The sequence below is a fragment of the Ogataea polymorpha genome, assembly GCF_001664045.1.
Source record: "Ogataea polymorpha strain NCYC 495 leu1.1 chromosome Unknown OGAPOscaffold_1, whole genome shotgun sequence".
NCBI lineage: Eukaryota > Fungi > Ascomycota > Pichiomycetes > Pichiales > Pichiaceae > Ogataea > Ogataea polymorpha.
The window spans coordinates 154346-171605 of NW_017264698.1; the positions used below are offsets into that span (position 1 = coordinate 154346).

The following is a 17260-nucleotide window of genomic DNA, read 5'->3' on the forward strand; positions in this document are numbered from 1 at the left end:
TTTTTTTTGGAATTTTTGTGCAATCTCAATAGCACTGACTATATTATATTAGTATTCTCTAATTGCTGTACTAGCTGGTTGAAACCATTGGCATCTAGCCCAGACAACGTCGTGTAAATAGTATCCTCAATGCACTCATATGCGTGCTGGATATCCTTCTCGCTGAATCCCGCATTCACATTGATTAACAATGTAGGCACCACCGGTAGCAGTTCATGGTGTAGGACTCGTTTTGACCTGGTGATCAGAACGCCCCTGCCAATCAGCTCGTCAATCATTTTTTGTAGCAGATAGTTTTCCCGGTTGTAGTCACGCGAAAAATACCCTTCTTCGTGGCCATTTTTGATGGCCTTGAGCACATCAGAGCCCGGTCCACCATAGCTCTCGGGCAAGTTGAGCTTCTTGCGCAAAGCCGGCGCCAGTCTCAATATTACCACCGGCGAGTACTCGGCAGATCTCACAGACACCACCTGCTGCAGCTTCTTTGATTGTTTGAGCAGCGAGTACAACAGCTGGGTATTATCCTGTAACGGCTTCACGTACCTGTTGACCTTTCCCGGCTCCTCTGCCTCTTCCAGCATTGAAATAACGGCCGAGACAGCACTTGCGCTGTATGGAGGCAGAGCAGCAGAAAACACATAAGCGTTGGAGGAGAGAATTTGGTAGTAAGCCATATCATGGCATCCGACACAGAAACCTCCACTGGAGCCAAGAGCGTGTGCCAAGGATCCCACGGTGACCTCAATCTCCGATCTTGGAATTCCGTACACTTCTGGCAGCCCACGGCCGTTGGCTCCCAAAGTCCCGATCGAATACGTTTCGTCAAGGTACAGTCTAAACTTGTACTTGTTTTTAATCTCCACCAGTCTCTTCAGATCGGGCGAGTCTCCAAAGTTCTCAGAAAGTGCCTCCGTAACAATAAATCTTCTGTTGAGCGGGCCTTCACGTAACTCTTCCTGCAAAGACTCCAAAATCTCTTCCAGGTGGTCCAAATCGTTGTGGTTGAACCACTCAATATGACATCTGGAAATCAGGGCAGCTTTCTGCAAAGCAACTGACACTCCGCCGTCAACGATCACTATATCTCCTCTTTTCAGGAAACAAGGCAGAACAGAGGTAGAGGTACAATAATCCTGCCCGTAAATGATACCCTCTTCCGCTCCCAGGAACCGTGCCAGATCCTCTCCTAGACGCACATGAACGTCCTGTGTTCCATAAAAGTTCATAGGGTTGCACGCACCAACTCCACAGTCGCGAATGGTCTTGATGGCACGCTGCTTCACCTTCTCGTTCAACCCCATGTTCAGGAAGTCTCTGGATGCCATGTTGAGTAAGTTAGGAATAACGTGGCCGGTTTTGGGATCCTCTAGCGCCACGCGGTTACCAGCAGCGCCCTTCACCATAGGAATGGCTTCGAGCTCCCATCTCTCCTCTTTTCTGAGCGGAGGAGCGAATGGCTCTGGCTCCCAGTCGTCAATCAGCTCCTGGATCTCCTTCTCCGACAAATGAACTTTTTCCTTTTCATCTTGTGAGTATTTTGAAGCAAAAAAGTACCGAATGGCGACCAGTGCCAGCAAAACCTCTAAGAGTGTTCTCCATGGATCATTTTTATGCGAAGCACGAATGTAGTTTAGCACCAGGGAACCACCAGGAACTTTTTCAACACCCTGGATGAACTGCTTCCAAAGCTTCACCACGTGTGAAATGTACACAATAACGGCTTCCGGTGCTCCATTTGTATTTTGTATTAGGGTGGTCGTCACAACAGACATTGTATGTTTAGGCGATTCAACCTATTGCCTGCAAAAAGTAGGATCGCAACTGGTATTCTTGTGGTTTGTTTACTACCCAGATCAGAGAACACGTCTAGCTAAAACGAGAGCACCAAGATGGATTTTTAGTTTTTAAGTTGCACCTTATGCCGGTTGTTTATTAAGTTAAGAATCAGTACAAAAAAATCAACGGTCGTCTTTTGACTGCGCCTCTGGCGTGGCTAACTATTTTTAAATTTCGTGGCTGGTCAAGCTATTTGGCTACTCTACATCTCTCACTCTTCCAGATCCTCCAGGTCTGCAAGCAGCTCTTGTTCCAAGTCGTAGTCGCTCTCTTCGTCCTGCTCCAATTTCTGCTTTTTGTCATTGCCTGAAACATCGCCGTCTTCGTCGTCTCTTTCTCTTTTCAAACGGCTCTCGTCTGCTTCCTGCTCTTCCTCTTCTTCCTCATCTTCATCATCTTCATCATAGTCCGATCCCAAAAACTCCTTCATCTCCTCATCTATCTCCTCCCAGTCAAGATCCTCGCCATCCAGCTTGCTATCGCCGATGTTGTGGCTTTTGATGTACGCATTCACTTCATTTTCAGATAGCAAGCCGTCCACTTTCATGGTGTAATCTTCTTCGGGAACTTTCTCCCATAGCGCAATGCAGCTGAACAGCCAATCAGGATTCACAACATGAACGTTCGGATCCATTGATTTCGCCAGTCGCACTTTGAACGTTCCCGGATTCTTGCAGATAACATGCGTGACAGATCTGTTGTAGTTTGCAACAAACGAAGCACCAAACGACTTCGCCCAGATAACAATATCTGCAGTTTCCAGCGGAGTCCCCAGGGGCAAAACACCACTCAGAAGAAAAACGTAGCCCTGGAATACCAGTTGCTTCATCGATGTCATGATATCCTTGACGTCTGGCAAGGTCTTGCTGGACTTTTCCACCTCAAAATAAAATTCGTTATGGATTCGCACCAGAGCCTGTCCCAGGGTTTCCAGCTCATTATCGTCGTCGCATAGTAAGTTGTGCTCCTCTCTGACTTGCGGATGGTCTTTGACAACATCTTCCTCAATGATTCGCTCGAGATTTTCCTGCAACTTTGCCAAAGGTCTGTTTTGCAATTGTTGTTCTAAAACAGTATCTCTTTCCGTCTCTTGCGCAGCAAGAAGTTCCTTATTTTCCTCTCCTTCATTTAGCTCCATCATTCGATCCACAGGCGAGTAGCCCGCCTGTGGAAGAGACACGTTGACCTTGTTTCTATCGGTCTCGTCGTGGACATCTGCGTCGTTGTCGTCGTCCTCTTTCGGCGAGTTATTACTGCTGCTCTCGGAGCCTGCCTCGTCTTCCGTGATTACTGTGTCTTCGTCTGCGTTTTTACTAAGCTCGCGCAGCTCTTTGACGCTGTTCATCTGGTCTTCAAGCTTGTTGACAGACCGTCTCCGTTTCGAAGGGCCCAGCAGCGTGCTCTGTCGAGGTAAGAAACTCGAGTTGATGTCTCCGATTCCAACGAAAAAGTCATACGGAACAACTTTAATCAAATTGGGTGACCAGTTCCACACGTCTCCTCTGTCATCAATCACCACCACCATGGACGTATCAACAGGGAAAAGTCTTTTGAGAGTCTTCTGTGTCAGCGAGCCGCTCTCGTCTCTAGACAGTATTCGGTCTCCAAAGTATATGCCGTCTGGGTCTATTATTTTGGCTATGCTCTTGGCATACGACCGCGTCGCCATGGTGTAAATGTGTAATTCGTACAGTTTGGACACCTTCTCCAGGAATTCTTGCAAGCCAGGTCTCAGTTTCACATAGTACCACCGTTTGTGGGAAGGTGGCTTGGGTCCTTTGTAATTTGGAGGCAAAATAGGTTCCTCTTCAAGGCAAAATGACCGCACGTCTTTGATCGATTCGTAGTTGGGGTTTGTTGGATCAGACATCCATTCGCCAACCGTGGGGTCCACAGTGGCATGTATCACCGTCTGATCGAGATCCACTACCAAAGACAGCTTTTCCTCCTTGAGTAGTCTCTGCGTTGAGCTTCGTTCTATGTTCTCAGCCTCTTTGGTAGACACTTTCAAGTTCGTCGTGCCGTGAGACATGGATATTGGAGCTCTATCTTTGTCGTTAAAGCCTGTATAGTCCAAATCTTCGACATTCTTGCCACACAACGCGCAAAGACCACCATACTGGATCGAATGGCCGCAGGGCTCGATAATCTCCATTATCTTTCTGGAGGCATCTTTCAGCTTGTCCCCCACTTTTATGTCAATTGATGCCACCTTTCCTTCCAAGGGGCACTCAAACGAGCCCACATACTCCACTTTCACTAATTTGCGCTCTGCATCGTCGCTCTTTGACTCGTCCTCCTCGCTTAGGGGAACTGGCTCAAAATCAAAATATTTGTAGTATACAATGGACATGTGTCGTTTGATTTCTTCCCCTTCGGACACTCCAATCTTCACTATCGTCACTGGATACGGCAGCTTCTCTGGAAGATAAACGGGCGTCGTTTCCGACATGTTCAGGGCGATAAATAATTATACTTTATATTTTTTTTAGAATCGCGAATTTTTAGTTTTGTCTTTATTTTATTCAAACAGGTCCATATCAACGTCCTCGTCTGAAATTGCATCCACAGCAGGCTCTGGTACCACCGATGGAAAATTTTCAAGGGCAAGTTCTGACCTCGCAGACTCAACAGGCGTAGCAGAGTGATCGGCCAGGACGTCTTCCTTGGACTCGCCCTGCTCCTTTTCGACGTTTTCCATGATCTCGTCAAGCTCAAAGTCGTCAATATCAAAGTCGGCCTCTTCGTGAGCCTCTCCGCCGAAGTCTGGAATGCGGATTTCTTCTTGCATGCGCTCGCGTCTCTCTTTCTCCTGTTGAAGCTGCTTGACCCGCCTTTTTTGCTGGGTCCTGAGTCCATTGACCACTTGATCGTACGTCTGGTCGTAGACGGTTCTGATATGATTATTGAAGTCTTCAGGATACCCGCTCGACTTTGTGTAGAACCCAAGAACGCGGCCCAAAACGGCTTCTTGCGACTCGACACGCTCCTTGTACTTTTTCTCTTTCTCCTGCCTCCGTCTCTCAAGAGCAGCAAGCCGTTTCGTTGCCAGCGCAACAATGTCAAATTTGCCTTCACGCGACTCTGGTTCTTCATCTGCTTGCGCCCCCTTCTGCTCACTATCAGAGCTCACATCTGTGTCCAGCTCAGGTTCACTCTCGCCCTTCTCAACAGGTACCACGTTGTCCTTGAGATCCAAGATGTGATGCAGGGCCTTTTCTCCAAGCCTGGCCTCCTGGACCAGCTGTTCGCGCATCATGATTGGATCCTCAATTACAGCAGTGTACTTTGGAGTGGCGCGATAGGTGTGGTCTGGTGGAAGCGGTGGCATCCAGCTTGGGATGTACTCTTTTGGACCAACGCTCGGCGGAACCACTTGCGAAATCACAGAGGAAGTGTCGTTGAAGAAAACAAATGCCGGATCCTGCTCGGTCACAATCTCATCCTCTGCGGGTTTATCTAGAATCTCGCACAACCTGCGTGCTCTGCGATCAATATTCGCTAACTTCTGAGTGTTCAGCTTCTTCGTCAACAAGAAAGCCTCGTAAATGGATCTGAAATCAATCACACCCAACTTTTCAAGCGTCCTCAAATCGGCCTTCCCTGGCTGTCGCCTGCGCTGCACCTCTGTTATTCTGTGAAGTTGCGAGAATACTTGGTCAATGTGTCTGACAGCAAGAAGAGTTAGCTGGTTTAGAGCCGAGCGCGTGATATGCTGTATTCCTATCTGAGGAAGCATTAAGCCAAGGCATGATTCGAGTAGCATGTCCATGGGCTCTAGGTCGAACTTGACTCGCTCTATCGGTATATCTTGAGCAAGGTCCATTCTTGACGGCTGGGAATCTTCAATTTCCTTCAAAAGCGCAGCAACAGCTTGTTCGTCTAGTACGTCCTCGCTTAGCAAACTTTCATGTTTCTCGCCGGCTTCTTTGTGAGCATTTGGCGACTCTGATTCTTCGGCCATCGATAATATTATTTTATTTACAATATTTTTTTAATTTGGCCTTATTTTTTGGTTCCTCAATTTACATGTCCATCAACCTTTTGGCAGACCGTGCTGCAAATTCATTGGCTGCTCTCAATGAAACTGGACTAGAGGTGCTTTCGAGACTGGAATTATCCAACTCCAAGTCTCCCAAATCTCTCTTGGTACAGGAATTGTTCAGTGAAACCTACTCACTGCTAAAGCCCTTGCAAGACAAAACTGTATCCTCTAGATACTACAGACAGTTGCACCGTAAATTGACCAAAATACTCGGAAACTTCAAAGATGGGCTTGTTGAACCCCAGGATAGCGACCTGGCTCAATTGCAGCATTTGATCTCTATCTACGCCACGATGGCTCTGGTTACGGTCACCAGTCATATTCTGCTTAATAACACGCTCAAAATCTCAGACGACATCGATTACTACGACACAGTACTCAGCTCCAACGTCAACACCTGTCTCTATACGATTCAGACTCTCCCGGTGACGCTGAAAAGGGGATTTGACAGTTTGGTCAATGAGGCGGTTCGCAAGCATGTGAATTCTTCCAGCACCGAGAATTTGGCTCCTAGCTGGGTCCCGCAGAGACTTTCGCCTTTCTGCTCCAATCTCATAAGATGGGTTCGTTTCCTGGTAGATGCCACGTCTCAAAATCTGCGTCGTCTATTGCTCTCTCCAACAAGCTTCCTTGTGGAAAAGCATCGAAAAACCAACAGTCTTGTGCGCAACTTTGTATCCACCGTTGTGGGGTTCCCTATCGCTTACTCCAAAATGGATGTTAAGCAAAAGAGAGATACATTGGATCAACAGAAATACGAGAATGTCGAAAAGCTCGGGTTCTTGTTGAAAGAGATGCCCTACAACTTTCTCGCAGAGCAGACCGACACTGTATCTTCGTTTATTCCAAAACTGGCTGGCTTATATCTGCCATCAGCATCAGGCATAGCGGACCATACCCTGGATTCGTCTCTGAGGTCACTGTCGCTTCTGTTTGAGACGCTGCCTCAACTAAAGAAACAGCTGGAGTCGAAGTATCGTGAAAACCAAGAGCCCAGGACACTGCTCAAATATTGGCTTCCGATCTGTGCTGCTCTGTGGTACGGCCCAAACCTTGCGTATGACCTCGTTTCCAACAGGGAAGCCATTGTTAACTGGTTGAAAATCAATTTGGTGGACACCACCGTTGGATTCTGGAACAACTGGATAGTCGAGCCATTCAATAATATTCTGCGAACAATAAGACACGATGAGAACTCTCGCATTGCGATTATGTCCCAAAAGTCTCTCTCCTCTGACTTGGAGTCCCTCGAGCGAATGGTTCTCGAATACTCTCTGGACAACCAGGCCTACATTCGGCAAGGCGAGGTAATGTCGGAAGACGTGGCGGAACTAGTGAAACGGGAGGTAGCACAGGGGAACCTTGAGATCGTGATGAAGGGCTACGAAAACGACCTCAAGTCTCCTCTCAAATCCCTCATTCTCGGAGACATGATTAGAAACTTGCTTATCCAGATTCAAAAAATGAAAGTCGACGGCGCATTGGCCATGTCGGGAATCGACAAGATCATTCGATCTCAAGAATTGGTCTTTGGATTTGTTGCTGCGTCTCCTAGCTGCTTGATTGTCTGGTACATGGCCAAGGTTGTGCGGTCGTACCTGAAAACCGGCTATTTCATCAAGTTCACCAGAAATACTAAAATTGCTCTGCGACGCTCGCTAAACAACCTTGAAAGACTGGTGGACCTTGAACTCACCACGTCAGAGTCTTCCACCTACTTCAACGAGGGCTTGCTCCTGTTGGAATTGGTGAATTTACGCAAGCTAGGTCTGCAAATTCTCCCGGTGTATGCAAGACAGGACTGGATTAGAGACCTAAACGACCTGTCAGACCAAAACTATGACTACAACTTTAAACTCATGACCATTTCGAGAATATGGAACTCATACAGAACGCTCATAGAATAGCAACTTTATTGAACTGTCGTACAAAACAAAACGGTTGGCGGATACCTCATAGGATCGAATCCACAATGCGGTTGCCAATGGTAGCCCCAGCACCAAAAATGGTAGAATCACCTAGTCTTTTGCCGAAATCTTTCACTTTCTCGGTCTTGTGGTGCTCTTTAGGCTGCTCCTGAGCTTTCTGTTGAGCGGCGGCTTCTTGCTTCTTTTCGGTTTCCTTGTCTCCCATGGTGTTTGATGTATTCATACCGCTTGTTCCACCCGACTACTTATATTCTTTTGATTACGTAATCTGAGCAATCTTGCTCTATTGCTTTCAAGTACAAGCTACATACGTTACATCATAAATAATAAGACGCGGCGCATGCGCGTCTTACAAAGGAGCGCAAATACTGTCTGAGGATTGCGGAGAAGAAGGTGAAATTCTGCCGTTACTGATATCGCTCAAATACTGGACGCTAGATGCAGGATTCTCGATCTGGTCATTCGTGTATACGTTCACGTGGTTGAGTGTCGGAGCAGCGGAGGGCGAGCTTGAGACAAAAGCCAAACTCGGCGGCATTATGCCCAGCCTATGGGGGGACCCTGACTTGAAAGAAGCGTTGGAAGCTGCTGAACGAGCCATCCGGAGCGGGCTGTTTAGTATTCTATTGATCGATTCTGCACGTACGCTGAGCGGCACACTATCAGAATTATTTGACTCTACGAGCGAGTCCACTTCGTCAGATATAGGTGAATGTTCGGCACTTCGCACGCTCTTTGCCAGTTGTGGAGCCAGGCTGAACAATTTCGAGTTTTTCTGTCTTATCGATTTGAGATCCTGCGTGGTGGCAGACAAAATATCGCTCGTAACCTCGTAGACCTCACAGCCGATGCGGATCTGGTTTAGGCTTTCTTCGTGGGAGAAGGTTGCAGCGACTCCTTGCTCTTGCGCTCTATTTCTCTCATACGCGCTCTTCCCTCTTTTGTTTGGAGTTGCGGGCTGGCTTGTACTGGTTGGACTCGCTGACTGGCCTTTGACGGTCTGTTTGTTCTGTAGGGGCGTGCGATTCCTCCCTGAATTTCTTACGGGGCTCCCTCCAGAGGAGCTGCTCGAGCTGCTGTTCGATTGTCTTCTTTGCTTGTTCACAGCAGGCCGTCTAGCAATGTCTCCTAGCCGCCTCTGTGTGCTGTTGTTGGAGCCCGAGGTGCTTTTTGTCGACCGCAGCGAGCTAGCCTCGCCCAGCTCTGTAATCCCGTCGTTGATGCCGCCACTTTCTCCCAGCATGTCCTCAAATTCAGGGGTGCCGAATTTGTTGACCAGGTCCTCAGAATTGCTCTTGTACATATTGGACACTCCTTGGTTGAGCTCGTGGGCGTCCTTGGCCATGCTTTTCATGAAAAGGCCAAAGATGCGGAAAACGGCCCGCGGAAGCAGCACCACCAGCAGCACCGCCGCAGCCACCGATATGGTGTCAATGTGGTCGTCCACAAACGGCCGCACCTTCGTTTCGTACTGCCCGGCAAGCTGGTCAAAAACTGGCTTCCAGCCATCCACAAGCTCCGACACGTGGACCTCAAGGTACCTGGAATAGCAGTGGGTCAGCTTGGACAAGACGAGATCGTACACCTCGGCTGAAAAAGCGCATATCTCGGTTGCTGTTTTAGAAAGCAGCTCCTTTACGATTCTGTAGCGCGGCTCGATATAGGCAACTGTCACGTTGTAATAAGGCGCTAGACGATAAACCTGCTCCACCACTGGATGCGACGCTGAAACTAGGTGTTTTCTCGCAACTGCAATGGTCGGGTACAGAGTCTCCTTTATCTGAGTGTAATACGGTGCGCCGAATTTGATAACGTTCTGGACATGTTTATTTTCATTGAGGAAGTAAAGTCTAACTTTCTGGAATAGCTCTAAAAACTGAACACCAGACTTCTGTTTTTGCGGCGAGACTGATTCTGCTGTTAGCAATACTGAGGGCCAGCCACTTACCGTATGTGAGAGGAATCTCAGGCAGCGTGATTATCTCAAAATTCTTGAGTAGCACGAGCGAAAGCAGCGTAATCACTGCGTAGTACATTGGCAGAATCGTAATCATAGTTCATATATCTCCGACAAGAGCGACTAATTGCTGTTTGCTAATCGGTAGAAAGATTCAACAAGGATGATTGTTTATTATATTGCTTTCAAGAATAAGTGGAAACTATCGACGCGACGCTCGCGACTAACTTTATTTCATGTTCTCTGCGGCTTTGGCAGGAGTGGTATTCGCGCTAAACGTCCTCTGTACGTTGGCCACCGCGGCTGTGTTGGTTGTTTCGAGGGTACCGCAGCTAAGGTTCCTACTCCAGTACGGCAAGACGCTGCGGAACGATCCGCACCCGCGCCTGCTAGACCTGTACGTGCCGAAAAAATGGTTTACTCACTTCTACGAGTTCTCGCTCGCACTGAGCACTGCCGGGCTCATCTGGGTCTTTGCAAACCACTCCTTCTGCCTCATCCATCTTGTCTGCATGCTCACGTTTTTTCAGAGCCTCAAAAGAGTGTACGAGTGCCTGTTTGTCTCGAAGTTTTCTCCGACAGCCAAAGTGCACGTGACACATTACCTGGCAGGGCTGCTATTCTACGTTTGGGCAGACGTGCTGCCCATTCTGAGCTCGGAGCTGCCTGATTCGACGCTGAAACGCAGCCCGTCAGCATTTTCATATTTCTGTGCGCTTCTGGCCTTGCTGCTGTCGTACGACCAGTACATCAACCACAAGCATTTGGCCAGTCTGAAAAAATATACAATGCCGCACGACGGGCTCTTCAAGTACATCTGTTGCGCACACTACTTCGACGAGGTGTCCATCTACCTGTGCCACTTCCTTATCCAGCAAAATGTCTCGTCGTTTTTGGTTTTTGTGTGGACGCTCGTCAATCTCTCTGCGTCGGCTACACAGTCGTACAATTTCTACGGAAAGCCTGCCAAGGCAGCCATCATCCCGTTCATATATTAGTCATCCCATCTTCTAATGCACACACTGGCGTTGGTGCCTCCAAACCCAAAGCTGTTGGTAAGTGCGTAGTCCACCGTCTTTTGCTGGGCTTTGTTGCTGATATAGTTAAAGATGTATTTTCCCGACCCATCTGCATTTCCAGGATGGTTGCAATTCAAGGTCGGCGGCAACACCCCATTTTTCACCGCAAGAACCGTGTAAATAGCCTCCACCGACCCGGCTGCCCCCAGCAGATGGCCTATGGCTCCCTTGGTCGACGAAACGCACAAATCGGGCCGTGAATGCTTAAAAAGAGCCACCAGCGCATTATTCTCCGCATCGTCGCCCAGAACCGTCGAGGTCGCGTGCGCGTTGACGTAGCCAACCTGCGCAGCCTCAATCCCAGCAAACTTGATGGCCTGCGCCATTGCTCGCCTCGCGCCGTCTCCGTGCAAGTTGGGCGACGTTATATGGCTGGCGTCTCCGCTGAGACCGTAGCCGGCCACCTCAGCGTAGATCGTGGCGTTTCTGGCGCGCGCATGCTCAAGTTCCTCCAAAATTACGACTCCAGCGCCTTCACTGAGCACAAATCCGTCGCGGTCGGCGTCAAATGGCCGAGACGCCTTTTCCGGCTCTTTGTTGAACTTTGTCGAAAGCGACCGCGCTCTCGCAAAACCGCCAACCGCAACAGGATGGATCACCCCCTCGGCAGCCCCTGCCACCATCACGTCCGCGTAGTTGTCCCTAATAAATCGCGCTGCGTCGCCTATGGCGTTCAGTCCTGTGGCACACGCCGTGGCCACCGCGTGGTTCGGCCCAAGAAGCTGGTGGCGGATCGAGATATGGCCCGCTGCCATGTTTGTGAGCAGTTTGGGAACAAACAGCGGCTGCACCCTGCGGTACCCTTTTTCGTGGAAATTGACCGCATTTTCGTAGAGGTCGTCCATGGACCCGATTCCGGAGCCTACACACACACCGGTGCGCTCCTTCTGGGTCTCGGAAGATGGTACCCAGCCGGAATCGTCGAGTGCCTCTTTGGCAGCAACCAGGCCGTATTGGATGAAGTTGGACAGCTTTCGCACCTCGTGAGCTTCAAAATGGTCCAACGCGTTGTACTTGTTTTCTGTGGCCGGTCCACGAGGAATTGCTCCAACCACTTTGGCAGGAATGTCTTTGTACTGAGAAGCGTTTTCCAGCTGCTCCACCGAGCAAAGGCCAGAATTCCCTGCAATGAGTCTCGTCCAGTTAGACTTTACACCCACACCTAGCGGTGTGATCATGCCCAGGCCTGTGATTACCACTCTCCGGCCAGACATAGATCCATATTTGGGACACGTTCAGAAATGTCCGTTACGCCTAGCACCGACAATGTGACACAGCCAGAGAAAAAAATATTTTATGAAAAGTCTAAAAAAATTTATAAAGCTTGAATAATGGTAGGATCGCAGCTCAAGCAGCTCAAGGCGTCGTTGAAGGCAGCAGGGCTTGTGGGGCAGACAAACTCAAGGAAAAAGGGTAAGAAACACTCCAAAAAGACGCCGAATGAGTCGAGGCGGGACGACAAGCAGCAAATTCTGGAGAAGATAAGGGAGGACTTCAACCCGTTCGATCTCAAGGTGAGTCGGTCCAAGCGCGAAGACCTACTCGAGAAAAAACGTGTGGTTGGCAAGCCCGGCATTTCGAAGCAGGCAGGAGAGGAAAACCGTCGTGCTGCGTTCGAGGCCAAACGGTCCAGAAAGAATAAGGTGGGTGGCCTGGTTGATCGACGGTTTGGTGAAGGCAACAGTCAGATGTCTGCGGAGGAAAAGATGCTTGCACGTTTTGTGAAGGAAAGACAGACTCAGGCGTCGCGTTCTTCCGTGTTCAATTTGGAAGACGCTGACGAGGATACATTAACGCATTATGGCCAGTCTCTGGCCTTTGATGAGACTGCCGACGACGAGGACGAAGACGAGCCATTTTTCAGCCAGAAAGGTGAATCAAAGCTTGCAGAGCCAGAAGAAGAGCCTGTTGGCCGCAAGAAGACGAAGCAGGAGGTGATGAGAGAAATCATAGCGAAGTCGAAACACTACAAGCGGGAGCGTCAGAAGCTTGCGGAGCAGACCCAGTTTGCTGTCCAGGAGCTTGATGAGGACTTTGATAACGTGATGGGCACGTTAATTAGTGTTCCACAACAAGAAGCTGCTCCTGCTACCAAGACAGAGGAAGAGAAAAAATACGACATGAAAGTGAAACAGATCGCATTGGACCGCCGCGCGGCTCCCGCAGACCGCACCAAAACAGAGGAGGAGCTGGAGAAGGAGCGGAAGGAGAGACAGGAGAAGCTGGAGGCAGAGAGACAGCGTCGTATGGAAGGCGAGGACCTGGAAGAGCACGGCGGTGCTGACGATCTTGACGACGTCTGGGAGGGAGCTAGCGATATGAACGAGGACTCTATGAGCGAAAACGAGGACGCTGAGGAATTAGAGCAGGATGAGCAGTCTCCAGCTGTGGAGGAGCCAAGTGTCATCAAAATTGGAGGCAAGGTCATTACGGTGAAATCTACAGTGAAAGGTAAATGTCCTGCCACTCTGGACGACATGATCGAAGCAACGAAAGATATGGAAACCAAGGACATCTCAACGTTTGTGGTGGGCATTTTCAAGACTTACCAACCCAAACTTGCCCACGGAAATAAGGAGAAAATAGGAATCTTCAGTCGTGTTCTTGTACAATACGTGCTTTATTTGGCTGAGAACTATGACTCGAAAAATGCAGAGCTAGCGGACTTCCTTGCTAAGCTCATCAAAAGCATGTGCGAGAAGTACCCAGAGGAGATGTGTGAGGAGTTTCGGCTGCAGCTCAAAAATTTGCAACATATTCTTCAAAAGCGAGACTTTTCCATGTTCCCGCGCCAACGAGACCTTCTTCTATTCACACTGATCGGTGCAACATTCTCCACCTCGGACCTGTATCATCTGGTGGTGACTCCTGCTTCCTTATTGATCGGAGAGTTGCTCGAGGTGATGCAAATCAATTCTAAAGTGCACCACTTGTTCGCAGGCATCTATTTCTGCGACCTACTGCTGCAATACCAGCGTCTGTCCAAACGCCTGATCCCAGAGGCCGTCAACTTTCTGGAACGCGCATTGCTGGCTCTCATTCCCGAGCCAGAGAAGATCGAAAACACTTATCTTTGTGTGACTCCAAAAACCACAAAATTGACTTTGGCTTCCAACACACAGTTACCAGAATCGCTTGATCCACTGACCTTGAGCAACTGGAAAGATTCCGGCCAGAAACAGCGGCTCAACTTGCTGCTGAAGGCTGTGACAACTCTTGATAATTCTCTCTCGATGCTCAAAGAGAGCGGGGCGTTTCTCGAGCTGATCAAACCATTTGAAGTAATTTTGAGACATATGGTGAAATACTACGCCGCTTCTTCCGTGCCAGGAGTATTGACAAAGGTGCAGAATCTCACCAGAATTGCCAAGTTGGACAGACACCCACTCAAATTGCAGGCACACCGTGCAGTTGCAATCCCAACATACTTGCCTAAATTCGAGGAGAATTTCAACCCTGATAAAAAGTCATACGACCCTGACCAGACCAGACAGGAGATCAGCAAGCTGCGCCACCAGATCAAACAGGAGCGCAAACAGAATCTGCGGGAAATCAGAAGGGATACTCAATTTGAAGCCAGAGAGCAGCTAAAACTCAAACGCAAAGAATATGAGGAGTACCATGCCAAAATGGCCAGAATCATCAACTCGATCCAGACAGAGGAAGGTGCAGCCAAGAACGAGTACGAGCGGGAAAAGAAGAGAAGAAAGAAATAGACTGTGTAAATTAATTCACGCCTTCTTTGTGCTTGTAAATCTGGTTTATCAGTCCCAGTACCCCTGCCTCGTCATCATCTTCCGAATCTGCGTCTTCCTCGTGGTGTGTCGTGTCCTCCACCGGGAATCCGTGCTGAAAGGACTCGCCGAGAAGAGTGCTATTGTTGAGTGTCTGCAAGTAGTTTCTTGTATCTGTGGACAGTCCTGCGGTCGTATCTTCCATAAGATCGATATTCTGACTTTTAGTGTACACTGACTCGGCCAAATTAGGGGACCTGAATTGTGGTGGATACCTGACAGTCGATTGAGCTCCACGGCTTTTGTCCATCATTGAGTTGTTCATCATTGCGGACCGAAGAAGGTTTTTCTTACCTGGACGTCTGCTAATTCGGTCTACGGCCGGCTCCTTGCCCGTTTTCCGCACCGACTCGTTTCCATAGCTCTCCAGGAAGTATAGATAGGACTTGACCATTTTATCGTCGTCAGCAGTGTAGTATTCTTGTTTCAGATCATCGTCGTCGTTGGCCGCCTGGCTGCGAACAGGCTTGTCTTTGCTATCAAATTCAAACATAGCAAACGTGCAAACGTAGCCAAGTCCGTCAACGTGAACACTGAACTCTCTAAAGAAGTCAATCACCTTTTCGGACACATCTGGCAGCCGGCAGTACAATATGTATGGAAGCATGATCAAGCTGGTAATTTCCTTAAGCACCAAGATGAGTCGCAAGTTGAAAAGCTTGCAAAACTCGTTTTTCACCTCTTCAGTGTGGAATCTGCCGTTCCAAGAGTTGGGAAGATAATGTGTAAACTGGGCCACGTATCTCAATGAAGCCTCTGGATCAAAAACTGTATCGTTTTCGGAAACCGAGCCTTTGCAAATGGTGAATACGGCTCCCAAAGTGGAAATATAGAACAGGACGGTTCGGCCCTCGGTAAGTTCAAAGTTCAGGAAGTTCTCGTGGCCTAGAACTGTGAGCACTACAAGTATGGTGACAAGTGATCCCGTGACAAACGCCACAAAGTTGAGGATTATATTTGTTGCTTCCTTGGGGAATTGGTTGATGTATTCTGTAGCGCGAGCTCTGCTCATTTTCAATCTCTTATCGAACATGTGCGGCAGCTCGTTGAACTCTCTTAGTTTCCACCTGGCATAAGGTGAGTATTCACGGGACCCCACTAGGGATGGATTTGTCTTGATGTCGTAAAAGAATTTGAGGAAGAAGTAGAGAAGGAAATATATGACCAGAAACGGCGTGAGAAATATGCTCAAAATCCCGGCCAGTCGAAACCTTTTGCGCAGCTCAGTGGCCAGAGCAAGCCGTTTGTGCTCGCTGAGCACCGCCTGCTTCAGCTGCCCGTCTGTGTTGAATACGAAATCAAATATGCAAAGTTTGAGGTTCCATTCCAGCGTTTTAGTCAAGAAATGGTGGTTGATGAACGGGATAGTCAAGGCGGGAGCGAGAACGTTCTTGTTGAAAATGGCAATCATGTAGTTTTCCTTGCGCATCAGACGGTTGGCGATATCGTGAGCGCTGAGCCGTTTTTTCGATTTGAGGTCGTCACCTCTAAGATTCTGGTTTCCTGAAATCAGAGCGTTGGTATTTTGGTCCCGCAGTACCATGATCTTTTTGACAATAGTAGACCAGCTAATTGTCTGGAGCTCCTCGTCGGAGACCCCGAGAAGCAGGTTGTAGAAATTTTTAATCTCCTTGAGGTCCTTGAAGTGACTGTAGAACGATTTGATGCGCAGCACTAGGATGGCAAAGAGAACCAAAAAAAACAACTTCTGGCTCAAAGATATCTTGGAATAGCACTTGTCCACCACCACGTCCGAGTATTTGGTGGCATTACCGTTCATCAGTTGGTTATAGTCAACACAGTTGCCCATGAAGCTGGTTAGCCAGACCACAAATACGATGATGAGCAGATCGCTCACGCGAGACAGAATTATGCATCGGTAGCCGTTTCCCGTGTAATAACCGTACACGTCCTCAAGAAACGTGTCTAAATTTGAAACGTTCGACCACAGCCAGAGAGCGCGTTCCATGGGACTGAGTAAACCCAGTCTTCCGCGCAGCTGACGCTGCTCATTGATATTTTGCGCCATCTCCGTCTCTCCTCCTACACTCGTTTCTCTCCTATATGATAGCGGCGGCGGCGGGAGTTTGCTGGAGGCATTTGCGGGGAGCTGGAACGAAATACCCTTGGCAATGGTTTTCGGGATATTGTCGAGAGTCCTGCTTGCTATTCCTCTTGCCTTTTCGCCCCATTGGGTGATATTAGGACCAATTAGAGGCTCTGCGGGCGATGAGGGTATCTTCGTCTCAATCGTCCGCGTGCTGCCCTCGTGTGGGCGACGTCGCTCCATCATCAAGCTTTCAGGCACGGTATCGTAGTCATCCTGGCGAAGCTCTGACTCTACCTGCTGGTACAACTCGCGTTTCTGGTCGTAAAGAAGATCCTCATTGGAGGCTGACTCGGTCTCAGAAGAAGACTCGTCCTCTGAGTTGACGTTTATTGGGTGCGGTGCCCGTGGGGGGCTCTCGACTTGGTGCTCTTCAAACGTGTCCTGCAGATTGTTAATACTGAATTCAATATCGTTATTGTCATCATTCAGCAGAGGATTGGATGCAGACCCAAACACCCGGGACAGAAAGGTGTGTTTGTTAAGGTCGCCCATAAATATTAAACAATAAATA

General features: G+C 48.8%; 9 protein-coding genes across 9 annotated transcripts; 3 read left to right on the top strand and 6 right to left on the bottom strand.

Moving 5' to 3' along the window:
• Nucleotides 1-38: 38 nt before the first annotated feature.
• OGAPODRAFT_74426 (uncharacterized protein) lies at nt 39-1878 on the bottom strand (the record flags this gene model as incomplete). The annotated part of the gene is made up of 1 exon (XM_018355886.1): nt 39-1878. The coding sequence occupies exon 1, from the start codon at nt 1770-1772 to the stop codon at nt 39-41; it is 1734 nt and encodes a 577-aa protein (XP_018212846.1). The 5' UTR covers nt 1773-1878.
• Nucleotides 1879-2024: 146 nt separating this feature from the next.
• Nucleotides 2025-4252, bottom strand: OGAPODRAFT_15067 (uncharacterized protein). The gene has a single exon (XM_018353470.1). The coding sequence runs from the start codon at nt 4187-4189 to the stop codon at nt 2048-2050; it is 2142 nt and encodes a 713-aa protein (XP_018212847.1). The 5' UTR covers nt 4190-4252; the 3' UTR covers nt 2025-2047.
• A 102-nt stretch (nt 4253-4354) lies between these two features.
• OGAPODRAFT_74428 (uncharacterized protein) lies at nt 4355-5800 on the bottom strand (the record flags this gene model as incomplete). The annotated part of the gene is made up of 1 exon (XM_018355887.1): nt 4355-5800. The coding sequence occupies one exon, from the start codon at nt 5798-5800 to the stop codon at nt 4358-4360; it is 1443 nt and encodes a 480-aa protein (XP_018212848.1).
• Nucleotides 5801-5865: 65 nt separating this feature from the next.
• On the top strand, nt 5866-8012 carry OGAPODRAFT_91689 (uncharacterized protein; the record flags this gene model as incomplete). Its single annotated transcript, XM_018357021.1, has 1 exon — nt 5866-8012. One exon carries the CDS (start codon nt 5866-5868, stop codon nt 7786-7788), a length of 1923 nt encoding a protein of 640 aa, XP_018212849.1. The 3' UTR covers nt 7789-8012.
• Nucleotides 8013-8097: 85 nt separating this feature from the next.
• Nucleotides 8098-9888, bottom strand: OGAPODRAFT_80890 (uncharacterized protein). Its single transcript, XM_018356469.1, has 2 exons — nt 9758-9888; nt 8098-9723 (listed from the first exon to the last, which is right to left on the bottom strand). Exons 1-2 carry the CDS (start codon nt 9861-9863, stop codon nt 8159-8161), a joined length of 1671 nt encoding a protein of 556 aa, XP_018212850.1. The 5' UTR covers nt 9864-9888; the 3' UTR covers nt 8098-8158.
• A 114-nt stretch (nt 9889-10002) lies between these two features.
• On the top strand, nt 10003-10764 carry OGAPODRAFT_5832 (uncharacterized protein; the record flags this gene model as incomplete). The annotated part of the gene is made up of 1 exon (XM_018355766.1): nt 10003-10764. The coding sequence occupies one exon, from the start codon at nt 10003-10005 to the stop codon at nt 10762-10764; it is 762 nt and encodes a 253-aa protein (XP_018212851.1).
• On the bottom strand, nt 10029-12110 carry OGAPODRAFT_74431 (uncharacterized protein). The gene has a single exon (XM_018355888.1). It carries the CDS (start codon nt 12057-12059, stop codon nt 10761-10763), a length of 1299 nt encoding a protein of 432 aa, XP_018212852.1. The 5' UTR covers nt 12060-12110; the 3' UTR covers nt 10029-10760.
• A 66-nt stretch (nt 12111-12176) lies between these two features.
• Nucleotides 12177-14552, top strand: OGAPODRAFT_42075 (uncharacterized protein; the record flags this gene model as incomplete). Its single annotated transcript, XM_018355432.1, has 1 exon — nt 12177-14552. A coding segment is annotated over one exon (2376 nt), but the record flags the coding sequence as incomplete, so codon positions are not given.
• OGAPODRAFT_80893 (uncharacterized protein) lies at nt 12212-17241 on the bottom strand (the record flags this gene model as incomplete). Its single annotated transcript, XM_018356470.1, has 1 exon — nt 12212-17241. One exon carries the CDS (start codon nt 17239-17241, stop codon nt 14572-14574), a length of 2670 nt encoding a protein of 889 aa, XP_018212854.1. The 3' UTR covers nt 12212-14571.
• Nucleotides 17242-17260: the final 19 nt, after the last annotated feature.

Excerpts from the sequence above, each read along its gene's own strand:
- OGAPODRAFT_80890 (XM_018356469.1), bottom strand. The coding sequence starts at position 9,863 with ATGATTACGATTCTGCCAATGTACTACGCAGTGATTACGCTGCTTTCG. Across the intron at positions 9,724-9,757 it reads TGAGATTCCTCTCACATACG|AATCAGTCTCGCCGCAAAAA; the intron begins GTAAGTGGCTGG and ends TGCTAACAGCAG.
- OGAPODRAFT_15067 (XM_018353470.1), bottom strand. The coding sequence starts at position 4,189 with ATGTCCATTGTATACTACAAATATTTTGATTTTGAGCCAGTTCCCCTA.
- OGAPODRAFT_74431 (XM_018355888.1), bottom strand. The coding sequence starts at position 12,059 with ATGTCTGGCCGGAGAGTGGTAATCACAGGCCTGGGCATGATCACACCG.